At 39.4% G+C, this 14,843-nt stretch overlaps 2 protein-coding genes across 2 annotated transcripts in view; both read left to right on the plus strand.

Moving 5' to 3' along the window:
* Positions 1-14,843, plus strand: part of DGKK (diacylglycerol kinase kappa) — a gene marked incomplete at both ends in the record, with an annotated part of 151,189 nt that overhangs the window by 92,965 nt on the left and 43,381 nt on the right. The window contains 2 exons of the mRNA XM_080652379.1: positions 9,426-9,528; positions 14,039-14,222. Coding sequence (XP_080508505.1) covers positions 9,426-9,528; positions 14,039-14,222 — 287 coding nt within the window. The remainder of the gene's footprint in view (positions 1-9,425; positions 9,529-14,038; positions 14,223-14,843) is intronic.
* On the plus strand, positions 5,769-7,076 carry LOC308239624 (homeobox protein PKNOX1-like; the record flags this gene model as incomplete). The annotated part of the gene is given in 3 exon segments (XM_080652380.1): positions 5,769-6,197; positions 6,201-6,710; positions 6,714-7,076. Coding segments are annotated over 3 exon segments (1,302 nt in total).

A 14,843-nucleotide genomic window follows, 5' to 3' on the forward strand; every position in this document is an offset into this window, starting at 1 on the left:
CCCAGCAAACAAAAGGCCTGGTCTGAACGGGTTCACAGGGGAGTTTCACCAAACCTTCAATGAGCAACTAACACTTATCCTCCTCACACTATTAGAAAAAATCAAAGTGGAAGGAACACTTCTAAGCTGTTTTTATGAGGCCAGCATTATCCTAATTCCAAAACCAGATAAAGACACTACAAAGAACCCTTGCCGATTTGGCTCAGTGGATAGAGCATCTATTGGCCTGTGGACTGAAAGGTCCCGGGTTTGATTCCGGTCAAGGGCACATGCCCGGTTGCAGGCTCGATGCCCAGTAGGGGGTGTGCAGGAAGCAACCAATCAATGATTTTCTCTCATACTGATGTTTCTCTCTCTCTCTCTCTCTCTCTCTCTCTCTCTCTCTCTCTCTCTCTCTCTCTCTCCTTCTCCTTTCTCTCTGAAATAAGTAAAAATATTTTTTAAAAAAAGACACTACAAAGAAAGAGAACTACAGGCCAATGTCCCAGATGAACATAGATGGTAAAATCCTCAACATAATTCTAGCAAATAGGATGCAGCAATACATTACATTACAAAGATCATACACCATGACCAAGTGGATTTATTCCAGGGATGCAAGGCTGGTACAATATCCACAAATCAATAAACGTGATACATCACATAAAAAATGAGAGACAAAAATCACATAATCATATCAACTGATGCAGAAAAGGCATTTGACAAAAATTCAATACCTTTTTTTTAATAAAAACTCTCAGCAAAGTGGGAATAGAGGGATCATACCTCAACATAATAAAAGCCTTATATGACAAACCTACAGCCAATATCATACTCAATGGGCAAAAACTAAATCCATTTCCCCTAGGAACAGGAACAAGACAGAGATGCCCAATTTCACCACTCCTGTTCGACATAGTACTGGAAGTGCTAGCCATAACAATCAGACAAGAAGAAGAAATGAAAAGCATCCAAATTGGAAAAGAAGAAGTAAAATTGTCATTATTTGCATATGACATGATATTGTACATAGAAAACCCTAAAGACTCCATAAAAAAAAAAACACAACACACCACAACTAGAATTAATAAATAAATTGGGCAATGTAGCAGGATACGAAATTAACACCCAGAAATCTATGGCATTTTTATACACCGATAATGAACTCTCAGAAAGAGAAATTTAAAAAGCAATCCCATTTACCATTGCAATAAAAAAATTAAGATACCTAGGAAAAAATTTAACCAAGGAGATAAAGGACCTGTACTCAGAAAATTACAGGATGCTGACAAAAGAGCTAGAGGAAGACATAAACAAATGGAAGTATATACCGTGTTCATGGATTGGTAGAATCAACATCATTAAAATGTCCATACTACCCAAAGCAATCTATAGATTCAATGCAATCCCCATTAAAATACCAATGGCATATTTCACAGACCTAGAACAAACTCTCCAAAAATTCATATGGAATAAAAAAAGACCCTGAATAGCCACAGCAATCCTGAGAAAGAAGAACTAAGTTGGAAGGCTCACAATACCAGACATCAAGCTATACTATAAAGCCACTGTTCTCAAAACTGCCTGGTACTGGCACAAGAACAGACATATAGACCAATGTAACGGAACAGAGAACCCAGAGATCGACACAAGCCATTATGCTCAATTAATATTTGACAAAGGAGGGAAGAGCATACAGTGGAGTCAAGACAGTTTCTTCAATAAATGATGTTGGAAAAATTGGACAGATACATGCAAAAAACTGAAACTAGATCACCAACTTACACCATTCACAAAAATAAACTCAAAATGGATAACGGACTTAAGCATAAGGTGGGAAACCATAAAAATCTTAGAAGAAGCAATAGGCAGCAAAACATCAGACATATGTCGTAGCAATATCTTTACCGACACAGCTCCTAAGGCAATGGAAACTAAGGAGAAAATAAACAAATGGGACTACATAAAAATAAAATGCTTCTGCACAGCAAAAGAAACCATAAACAAAACAACAGGAAAGCCCGCTGCATGGGAGAACATATTTGCCAATGTTATCTCATACAGGGAACTCATACAACTTAATAAAAGGGAGATAAACAACCCAATCAAAAATGGGCAACGGACCTAAATAGATACTTTTTGAAAGAAGACATAAGGAAGGCCAAGAGACATATTTTAGCATGCTCAAAGTCACTAATCATCTGAGAGATGCAAATCAAAACGACAATAAGATACCACCTCACTCCTGTCAGAATGGCTATCATCAACAGATCAACAAAGGACAAGTGCTGGAGAGGATGTGGAGAAAAAGGAACCCTTTTGCACTGCTGGTGGGAATGCAGAATGGTGTAGCCACTGTGGAGAACAGTATGGAGTTTCCTCAAAAAATTAAAAATGAAACTTCCATTTGACCCAGTAATCCCACTTCTAAGAATATATCCCAAGAAAACAGAAACACTAATCAGAAAGGATATATGCACCCCTATGTTCATAGCAGCACAATTTACAATAGCTAAGATTTGGAAACAGCCTAAGTGCCCATCAGCAGATGAGTGGATTAGAAACCTGTAGTACATCTACACAATGGAATACTATGCTGCTATAAAAAAGAAGGAATTCTTACCATTTTCAACAGCATGGATGGAACTGGAGAGCATTATGCTAAGTGACATAAGCCTGTCAGAGAAAGATAAATATCACATGATCTCACTCATTTATTGAGTATAATGAACAACATAAACTGATGAACAAAAACAGATCCAGAGACAGAGAAACATCGATCAGATGCTCAAACCTCAGAGGGAAGGTGGGGTGAGGGGTAAGAGATCAACCAAAGGACTTGTATGCATGCATAATAGAATAACGCATGGACACAGACACTAGTGGGGTGAGGGAATGTGCTGGGGGGGTGGGAATGGATGGGGAGAGCTCAATGGGGGAAAAAGTAGACATATGTAATACTTTAAACAATAAAGAATTTAAATTAAAGAAATAAAATAAAATACCAATGGCATATTTCACAGACCTAGAACAAACACTCCAAAAATTTATATGGAATAAAAAAAGACCCTGACTAGCTTCAGCAATCTTGAGAAAGAAGAACAAAGTTGGAGGAATCACAATACCACATATCAAAGTAGACCACAAAGCCAGCGTTCTCAAAACAGCCTGGTACTGGCACAAGAACAGGCATATAGATCAATGGAACAGAATAAAGAACCCAGGAATTGACCCAAGCCATTATGCTCAATTAATATTTGACAAAGGAGGCAAGAACATACACTGGAGCAGATACAGTCTCTTCAATATATGGTGTTGGAAAAATTGGACAGATAACATGCAAAAAAAATGAAACTAGACCACCAATTTACACCATACACAATAATAAACTCAAAATGGATAAAAAACTTAAATGTAAGATGTGAAACCATTAAAGTCCTAGAAGAAACCATAGGCACCAAAATTTCAGACATCTCTCATATCAACATCTTTACCGATACATTTCCTAGGACCGTGGTTGGCAAACTGCGGCTCGCGAGCCAAATGCAGCTCTTTGGCCCCTTGAGTGTGGCTCTTCCACAAAATACCATGGCCTGGGCGAGTCCATTTTGAAGAAGTGGCGTTAGAAGAAGTTTAAGTTTAAAAAATTTGGCTCAAAAGAAATTTCAATAGTTGTACTGTTGATATTTGGCTCTGTTGACTGAGTTTGTCGACCACTGTCCTAGGACAATGGAAACTAAGGAGAAAATAAACAAATGGGACTACATAAAAATAAAATGCTCTGCACAGCAAAAGAAACCATCAACAAAACAACAAGAAAGCCCACTGTATGGGAGAACTTATTTGCAAATGATACACTGACAAGGGGTTAATCTCCAAAATATACAGGGAACTCATACAACTTAACAAAAGGAAGACAAACAATCCAATTTTAAAAATGTCCAAAGGACCTAAATAGACACTTCTCCAAAGTGGACATAAAGAAAGCCAAGAGACACATGAAAACATGTTCAAAGTAACTAATCATCAGAGAGATGCAAATTAAAACGACAATGACCTCACATCTGTCAGAATGGCTATCATCAACAAATCAACCAAAGACAAGTGCTGGTGAGGATGTGGACTGGTGCAGTCACTGTGAAAACAGTATGGAGTTTCCTTAAAAAACTAAAAATGGAACTCCCATTTGACCCAGTAATCCCACTTCTAGGACTATATACCAAGAAATCAGAAACACCCATCAGAAAGGATGTATGCACCCCTATGTTCATAGCAGCACCATTTACAATAGCTAAGACTTGAAAACAGCCTAAGTGCCCATCAGCAGATGAGTGGATTAGGAAACTGTGGTACATCTACACATGTAATACTATGCTACTGTAAAACAGAAAGAACTCTTACCATTTGCAACAGCATGGAGGGACCTGGACAGCATTATGCTAAGCGAAATAAGCCAGTCAGAGAAAGAAAAGTATCACATGATCTCACTCATATGTGGAATCTAATGAACCAAATAAACTTATGATCAAAAAGAGATCCAGAGTCATAGTAGTATGAACGGACTGTTGAACCTCAGAGGGAAGTCAGGGGAGAGTAGGTGGGAAGAAATCAACCAATGAACTTGTATGTATCTATGCATAACCCGTGGACATGGACAATGGGGTGGTGAGGGTCTGGGGGAGAGGGGGAGGATGGGAGTGGGCTGGAAGAGGTTAAGGGTGGGGGGAAGGAGGACCTATGTAATACTTTCAACAATAAAGCTTTTTTGTAAAAAAAAAAATGGATTAAAGACATGAATATAAGACATGAAACTCCTAGAAGAAAATATAAGCAACTCCTAGAAGAAAACATAAGCAGTAAGCTCCTTGACATCGGTCTTGGTGATGATTTTTTGGATTTGACACTAAAAGCAAAGGTAAATAAAGCAAAAATAAATGGGGCTACATCAAACTAAAAAGCTTCTACACTGCAAAGAAACCATCTACAAAATGAAAAGGCAACCTACTGAATGGGAGAATATTTGAAAATTATATATTTAATAAGGAGTTCATATCCAATATATATATAAAAAACTCATACAACTCAATACATCTCATTAAAAATGGGCTCAGATGCCCTAGCCAGTTTTGCTCAATGGATAGAGCATTTGCCTGTGGACTGAAGAGTTCGATTCCAGTCGTGGGCACATGCCCGGGTTGTGGGCTGGATTTCCACAGGGGGCATGCAGGAGGCAGCCAATCAATTATTTTCTCTCATCATTGATGTTTCTATCTCTCTCTCCCTCTCCCTTCCTCTCTGAAATCAATAAAAAATATATTTTAAAAGAAAAAAAATGGGCTAAGGATCTGAATAGACATTTTTTTCACCAAAGAAAACATACAGATGGCCAACAGGCACATATAAAGATGCTCAACCTCATAAATATCAGTGAAATGCAAATAAAAATTACAATGAGATATCACCTCATCCTGTTAGAATGTCTATTATCAAAAAGACAAGTAAAAATAAGTGTTAGCCGGTATGTGTTGAAAAGGGAACCCTCCCCATTGAGCGAGGCTGTGTCGTGTGGCCTAACGTCGGCGTGACGGTTGGACACGGGCGCGGCACTGCGGGTCCCGATTGCTGCAGCTGCTTGTCAGTGTGATGAAGATTGGCACCCAGGCCATAGAACCTGTTCCTCACCATCTGCTCTTTACCAGGACATGCAGCTCTGCTCTGCTAGTTGCTCAGATACCATTTGCTTTTGACTCAAGATGATTTGATGTCTTATAATAAACTTATTAACCGTGATGGCTACACAGACATTAAGCATAGACAGTTATCAAGATGGGCAACAAATACAAGTAGTAACAGAGTTAAAAACGGAGCAAGATCCCAACTGCTCTGAACCTGATGTGGAAGGAGTGAGCCCTCCCCCTGTAGGGTCCCAGACACCAATGGATGCAGACAAGCAGGCTTTTTATAAGCATCCACTGTTTCCATTATTAGCTTTGTTGTTTGAAAAATGTGAGCAATCCACGCAGGGCTCAGAAGGTACAACTTCTGCCAGTTTTGATGTGGACATTGAAAATTTTGTAAGGAAGCAAGAGAAGGAAGGAAAACCCTTCTTTTGTGAAGATCCAGAAACTGACAATTTAATGGTCAAAGCAATCCAGGTTTTACGTATTCATCTTCTTGAGCTGGAAAAGGTTAATGAACTCTGCAAAGATTTCTGCAGTTGATATATTGCTTGTCTAAAAACGAAAATGAACAGTGAAATTCTCTTAAGTGGAGAACCTGGAAACCCGTACTCCCCTGTCCAGTCCCAGCAGATTGAAAGTGCCAACACAGGCACTCTCAGCCCCCAAGGAATTGTGGTGCTTGCATCCGCGCTGCAACAGGGGAATGTAACTATGGCAACAGTGGCAGGTGGTACGGTTTATCAACCTGTTACAGTCATCACTCCTCGAGGCCAAGTAGTGACACAGACGTTGTCACCTGGGACAATCAGGATCCAGAACTCCCAGCTTCAGTTACAGTTAAACCAAGATTTGAGCATCTTGCATCAAGACGATGGCTCATCCAAGAACAAGAGGGGAGTTCTGCCAAAGTATGCCTCCAGTGTAATGCGGTCCTGGCTCTTAAAGCACATAGGGCATCCCTACCCAACAGAAGATGAGAAAAAACAGATTGCTGCTCAGACAAATTTGACACTACTCCAAATTAACAACTGGTTCATCAATGCTAGAAGATGAATTCTTCAGCTGATGTTGGATTCTAGTTGTTCAGAAACTCCAAAAACAAAGAAGAAAACTGCTCAGAACAGACCAGTTCAGAGGTTTTGGCCCGACTCCATTGCATCCGGAGCCACACAGCCACCACCCAATGGGCTCGCCATGTCAGAAGGAGCTGTTGTGACGATCACCACGCCCATGAGCATGAACGTGGACAGCCTCCAGTCTCTGTCCTCAGACGGCACCACCCTGGCCGTGCAGCAGGTTATGATGGCGGAGCAGAGTGAGGATGAGTCCGTGGACAGCCCAGGGGCTGGCGGGGCCGCGCTCACCCCCACCCACATCAGTGGGCTGGTTCTGGAGAACAGCGACTCCCTGCAGTAGGCCATGGCCAGGACCCAGGGCGCCTAGGACCCAGGGCAGCGGGCCTGGCTTTTTATAGTTTGCACAGCAAACATTTTACACAGTTTTATTTCTGATCTGTTTTATATGTAGATATAGAAGAGTGCACTTTTGTATTTCATAGCAAGCTCAAGGGCGTCTGTGCCGGTGCAGCAACTTCTTTTAAGTGAGTGCGCGCGTGCGTGTGGGTCTTCAAGCAAATTCTTTAAAGGTTTAACGCTAAGTATGTGACAAATGACAAACCCCTGTGAGCCCCTAAGTAGATTAAGGAACTTTAAAAAAAATTATGCCGTTTTAATGCATACTGTGGTTAAAGCAGGTCCCCGTGGGCTGACTTCTTTGTGTAGCCTAGAGGTTTGAAAGAAGCTTCTGCACCTTAAAACCGCCAGTGCGAGGCGGACAAGACCCGGCCGTAGACTGGTGTGACTCTGTGGTGAATGTATGGCAACTTCAGTACCTTTACGTTCTCTCATAGTCAGTGAGCCTGTTTCGTTTGCTATACATAAAAAGAAACTCCTGTTTTTACCTTGCTGGAATTATTGGATAAAAAGCTATTTTTATAAATTCGTTATGAATTGGATTATGACTATATTAAGGATAAAATTTATAGAGAAGGAAAAAAAAGAAAGAAAGAAAAAGAAGATCTCATAAATTTCAGAAAAATGGCCACTAGTGTGGAAGACATCGAAGTTTCAGCTCTGTCACTTCCAAGCTGTTTGACCTTACTATCAGTGTGAATGTAAATTAATGCAGCCACTATGGAAAACCGCATGGAGATTTCTCAAAAATATAAAAAATGGAGCAGCCATATATTTAGCAATTCAACTTCTGGGTATTTAACCAAAAAAAATAAAAACACTAATTTGAAAAGATATATGCACCTCTATGTTCATTGAAGCATTATTTGCAGTAGCCAACATATGGAAATAACCTAAGTTTTTATTGATGGATAAATAGATCAATAAACTGTGATACACACACAATGGAAGATTAAAAAGAAGGAAATTTTGCCAGTTTCTACAATATGAGTACATTATGCCAAGTGAAATAAGTCAGAGACAGACAAATACTGTTTTAGCACATTTATATGTGGTATCTTTTAAAAACAGAGCTCAGCCCTAGCAGGTTTGGGTTAGGAGATAGAGCTTCAGCCTGTGGACTGAAGGGTCCCAGGTTTGATTCCAGTCGAGGGCACATGCTCAGGTTGCAGGCTCTATCTCCAGTGGGGGCGTGCATGAAGCAGCCGATCAATGATTCTCTCTCATCATTGATGTTTCTATCTCTCTCTCTCCCTCTCCCTTCCTCTCTGAAATCAATAAAAATATATTTAAAAAACAAAACAAAAAAACAGAGCTCATAGATACAGAGAACAGATTAGTTGTTGCCAGAGGTAGGTGGTGGTGTGGGCAAAATGGGTAAAGGATGTCAAAGTTTATTCAGTTATAAAATGAATAAATAAATAATGTAATTAATTAATGTAATTAATGTACACCATGGTGACTATAATTGATAATACTGTATTGTACATTTGAAAGTTGCCAAAAGAGTAAATCTTAAAAATTATCATCACAAGAAAAAAATTTTTGTGATTATGTGACATGACAGATGTTAACTAGACTTATTGTGGTGATCACTTTGCAATATATAAAAATATAAAATCATTATGTTGTATACCTGAAACTAATATAATGTTGTATGTCAATTATAATCTCAAATAAAAAAAGGAGATTCTGGTATCCTCTGGTTGTCTTTTCATTGTTTTTGCATAATTAGTCAAGATTCATGTCCTCTAAAAATGGTATAATTGTCCAGGAAGTGGTGCTTGAAGATGTCATAAATTTCAGAAAAATGACCACTAGTGTGGAAGACATCAGAGTCTCAGCTCTGTCACTTCCAAGCTGTTTGACCTTAAGCAAAATCCTTTACTGCTATCAGCTTTGGTATCTTCATTTCTAAAATGAACTTAATGTCTTCTCTACCACGCACAGTTGTTGTAAGGATTAAAGTGTAATATCATATTATTAAAATTAGCACTCTCATGTTGCAGGTAAATTCCCCATTTTGTAGGCCACTAAGTTTGTACCTTAAGTCTGGTGTCCTCTCAGTGCCTATGATGGGTATATCTGCTGAAAGCCACCTTTGAAAGAAACTGAGTTCAGAGGCCACACTCAGGGATGGTTTAGGCTCCAGGTAGAGAGAGGGTGTCCAGGTTGAGTCAGGGGTATGTGTATGGCACTAAATCTCAGAAAGGGAGATTTGAAAACTGTGTGCTCAAATCTTGGAATTGGAACTCAAGACTGATCAATGTTATTTTCTTTCTTGTCGTTTCAGGTGCATGATGACTGTAGAAGGCGGTTTTCCAAGGAATGTTGGTTTGGACGTCACCGAAAATCAATCATTCCTCCCACCGCCTTAAGCGACCCTAAAGGAGATGGTGAGTAGCTAAACTTTAATCTCAGAAATACACTGGGGAGGAAGGGAAGGTGAAAAGATTGGAGAAAAGGGCTGCAATTAAATTATTCTCCTCAGCCAGTCAAATATTTCTGAGGAGTAGGAATGTGCATATGTGTAGAGACAATTCATTTCTCTTTAGACCTTTGGGATGGTGAATGTTGATATTTATGGTGTATATGTATGTGGGCATATTCTCTGTAGTCTCTGTCACAATTGTTTCTGAATGATCAGAATTGGAAAGGCTCTCTCAGGCTGTTGGCTCATCTGGAGCTTAAAGTCAACTAAATTCCCTAATCCCTTTTCACACTTGATGCTGCTAAGCTAAATTTCTATTGTCTTATTCTGCTGCAGTGTATGTCCTCAAGCCTAAAGGTCAAGCTTAAAAATTATCCATTTTTTGTCTTGTTGATGCATCTGCCCATCTGGGTACTTCAAAGTTGACAAGCTAGCCTTCTATGTTTTCATTTGAATTGATTAAAATTGTTGAATAATACAGGACATCCCCTTAAAATTAACATCAGCCTATACAAAAGCAATCTTGTGGACATAAGTATTTACCTGGTTATGAATCTGCCTGACATTGCTACATTTCAATCTACATTGCCACCCAATTTTAATCAAATTGTTCACAACATTCTCTGGACAAACTTGGCCTTGCTCAAATGCAGATGTTCCTAACTCTGGGGGAAATGCTAAATGGGGTTGCCAGTGTTTCTGTTTTCTTGGGATATATTCCTAGAAGTGGGATTACTGGGTCAAATGGGAGCTCCATTTTTAGTTTTTTGAGGAAACTCCATACTGTTCTCTACGGTGGCTGCACCAGTCTGCATTCCCACCAGCAGTGCACGAGGGTTCCTTTTTCTCCGCATCCTCGCCAGCACTTGTCATTTGTTGATTTGTTGATGATAGCCATTCTGACAGGTGTGAGATGGTACCTCATTGTTGTTTTGATTTGCATCTCTTGGATGATTAGTGACTTTGAGTATGTTTTCATGTGTCTCTTGGCTTTCTGTATGTCCACTTTCAATAAGTGTCTATTTAGGTCCTTTGCCCATTTTTTTATTGGATTGTTTATCTTCCTTTTGTTAACTTGTATGAGTTCCCTGTAAATGTTGGAGATTAGGCCCTTATCAGAGATAACATTGGCAAATATGTTCTCCTATGCAGTGGGCTTTCCTGTTGTTTTGTTGATGGTTTCTTTTGCTATGCAGAAGCATTTTATTTTTATGTAGTCCCATTTGTTTATTTTCTCCTTAGTCTCCATTGCCCTAGGGGCTGTATTGGTAAAGATATTGCTACGACATATGTCTGATGTTTTGCTGCCTGTGGATTCTTCTAAGATTTTTATGGTTTCCCACCTTATGCTTAAGTCCGTTATCCATTTTGAGTTTATTTTTGTGTATGGTATAAGTTGGTAGTCTAGTTTCATTTTTTTGCATGTATCTGTCCAATTTTCCCAACACCATTTATTGAAGAAACTGTCTTGACTCCATTGTATGCTCTTCCTTCCTTTGTCAAATATTAATTGAGCATAATGGCTTGTGTCGATCTCTGGGTTCTCTGTTCTGTTTCATTGGTCTATATGTCTGTTCTTGTGCCAGTACCATGCAGTTTTGAGAGCAGTGGCCTTGTAATATAGCTTTATATCTGGTATTGTGATCCCTCCAAGTTTGTTCTTTCTCATGATTGCTGTGGCTATTCAGGGTCTTTTTTTATTCCATATGAATTTTTGGAGAGTTTGTTCTAGGTCTGTGAAATATGCCGTTGGTATTTTTATGGGGATTGCATTGAGTCTATAGATTGCTTTGGGAAGTATGGACATTTTAATGATGTTGATTCTACTAATCTATGAACACGGTATATTCTTCCTTTTGTTTATGTCTTCCTCTATCTCTTTTCAAATGTCCTGTAGTTTTCTGAGTACAGGTCTTTACCTCCTTAGTTAAATTTATTCCTAGGTATCTTAATTTTTTTTTTTTTTTTGGTGCAGTGTAAATGGGATTTTTGTTTGTTTGTTTATTTCTCTTTCAGTGAGTTCATTATTGGTGTATAAAAAAACCCCACAGATTTCTTGGTGTTAATTTTGTATCCTGCTACATTGCCAAATTCACTTATTAAGTCTAGTATTTTTTGATGGAGTCTTTAGGGTTTTCTATGTACAATATCATGTCATATGCAAATAATGACAGTTTTACTTCTTCTTTTCCAATTTGGATGCCTTTTATTTCTTCTTCTTGTTTGATTGCTATGGCTAGCACTTCCAGTACTATGTTGAACAGGAGTGGTGAGAGTGGGCATCCCTGTCTTTTTCCTGTTCTTAGGGGAAATGGATTTAGTTTTTGACCATTGAGTATGACGTTGGCTGTAGGTTTGTCATATATGGCTTTTATTATGTTGAGGTATGATCCCTCTATTCCCACTTTGCTAAGAGTTTTTATCAAGAAAGGATATTGAATTTTTGTCAAATGCTTTTTCTGTATCAATTGATATTATGTGATTTTTATCTCTCAATTTCGTTATGTGATGGAAAAAGATACCATTTTTAAATATATTTTTTTCTTCATATATCATATGACCTGACCCCTAATATTTCAAGTATATACTTAATAGTCTCACCTTTATTTTCTGTTCCCTCTAACATATTCTTGTCATTATATCTGGCCCCTGTTACTTCTTTGACCTCATCTTCTGCCGCCCTCCCCCTTACTCACTCAACATCAGCCATGCTATTCTCCTCACTGGTCCTCAGACACTTCACACAGTCTCTCTTCTCTGGGTCTTAGCACTTATTTTACATCCCCACCCACCAAAAAAATTCTTCCTCCAGATATCTGCATTGCTCACTTCTTCACTTTATGCAAGTCCCATCTCATATGTCACCTCCACAGAAAGCTGTCCCTGACCACCTGTCTAAAATAACACCCCCTGCAGTCTCCATTCCCTTTTTCTACTTAGTTTTCTTCATATCACATTATTTTTTATATTTATGTGTAATGCTCTGTCTACCTCCATTAGAATACAAGTTCCACTAGATCAGAGACTGTTGCTATCTTGTCTACCACTGTATTCTCAGAATATAACAAGGACGAGCACAGAGAATGCCCGCAATACATATCTTTTAAATAAATGAATTAATGTTTTAACTACTATTGTGTTAACATATTACCTTCTGTTTAAAAAATGTTGTAAAGGGTACTACTTTTGGATAACATGTTCAGGGAGAGTAACTACTTCAAAGCTATACTTCTGAAAGGATATAGCAGATGCCCTTTAGCTGAATCCTGGCAAGCCCTGAAAATTTAGTGCATGACTGGCTAGCTGGCTTAGACATTGGCCCACAGAGGAAGACTGCTTTGGATTTTTCCAGGCAAAACAGCCATGCAGTCTTCTCAAGTCAGCACTTTTTCTTCAAGCTCCCTTTCACACAGATTATCATAAATGGGACATCTCAACCCACCCCCCTGGCCCAAACCAATCAGGACCGAGCCACATGCTCTTTTCCCTTTGCATTTATTTTTGCTGAGGTATCCCTGGAAAGCCACAAGCTCAGAGGTTTGGAGGCTTACTATTTGTCTACCATCTCCTAGGGGGGCATTGCTCAGTGCCTATTCCCCTGCCAATAGGCTCTAAGACTCATAAGGAGCTGGCAGGCTTTGGCAGTTTAGAGTGCTGTAATGGTACTTCTCTATGGAGAACTTCAGTGTTGGAAGCTTCTCTCTTGTTCACATAATTTCCCTATAGTCTCCCCCCCCCCCCCCGAAAGTTGGTGTGACAGCTTGGATTGCTCTATCTGAGCCCAAGGGAAGTGATTAAAGCTCCCTGCTTCACCCCACATTGATATGTTCAATCATTTTTTGTGGATAAAAGGCAGCCTTTCCTCCTCTCTTTCCTGACCTGATATCTTCTCACTATGAGAACCAAGGCAGACCCCAGGCAGAGAGTGGACTAGTTGATGTGCTGATCCTCCTTCTGAGCTCTCAACCTTTTCCTTCTCAGTTTCTCCTCAGCATTTTATTAATTCTTGGTTGTGGCACCAATTTTTTATTCCTTATATTCCAACATACTCCTGTGTATGAGCCTGTCTCCTCAGCTTAAGAGCAGGGGCTATACTCTAGCAATACCTAGCATGCTTATTAGAATGTAGTAGTTGCTCACAAAATGTCAGCTGCATGGCAACAGTTGGAAAAGCCCCTTGTGTTTTGTCTTGATTTCCCCTCTGTTCCTCTAGCTCAGAATCTAGGGCAGAAGGAAACTCTGGGAGATATTGGAAATGTCTATTACCTTGATTATGATGATGTTATCATGGGTGTTTGCTTATGTCTAAACTCATTAAATTGTATACATTAAATATGTTCAGTTCTTTGTATATCCATTGTATCTCAAGAAAACTTTTTTTAAAAAAGTGTTTGCAAAATTTGATATTAAGTTATATCTTGTTTCCATCTCAATGACCCTGTTCTTTTTTTTCTTCTTTTTTCTCTTTGTATCAGGCCAATTAGCAGTATCTTCAGACTTCTGGAATCTTGATTGGTCATCAGCCTGTTCATGTCCCCTTCTCATCTTCATCAACTCTAAAAGTGGCGATCATCAAGGGGTCATCTTCCTCAGAAAATTTAAGCAATACCTTAACCCATCTCAAGTGTTTGACCTGTCGAAGGGTGGACCTGAAGCCGGGTAAGCATGGCATAAGGGATATAGTGGGTATATAGAAGGCTTTGCCTTTTACACATTCTAGACTAGAATAGGCTTCCTGGAATTAGTTCTAGTATCTGGGCAGGAAATATCTATTTTCTGAAGTCAGGACACAGACACATAATTCCAGAGTATTTGGGGTTGACTGGTATTTTGAAGGACTTTTAGCCCTCTCCCAGAAATCCTTTCAAGCCCATATCCTGCTCTCAGATTTGCTCCACCTTTTCTGGTTAAAAGAAGTAAAACTGTCTCCTTACCTCAGAGGAGGCAAATGGATATTGCTGTCAATCTTTCCTGTCATTCGTCCCCTCTCTCCCCAATGAGGCCAAATAGTTATATCTCTACTACAGGCCTCTTTTATTTGAGGACTATCTGGCTGTTCAGCACTGGCTTCTGTGAGCCCATTGGCCACCATGTGAGACACTCTTCCTGGACCTCAGCAGGTAGATTTAGCTAGGTTACTAGTAGCTTCCAGAGCAAGGTTTGGCATAGGATTAGTAGGGTTAAAGCAAGGCCTGATCTCCAGGACTGCCTATGGGAGCATTGCCTATAATTTTAGGAATGCAGAGAGATAGTGGCTAAGGGAAAGAAAGATGTAGATTG

This window comes from Plecotus auritus (assembly GCF_963455305.1).
Source record: "Plecotus auritus genome assembly, chromosome: X".
Classification (NCBI taxonomy): Eukaryota; Metazoa; Chordata; class Mammalia; order Chiroptera; family Vespertilionidae; genus Plecotus; species Plecotus auritus.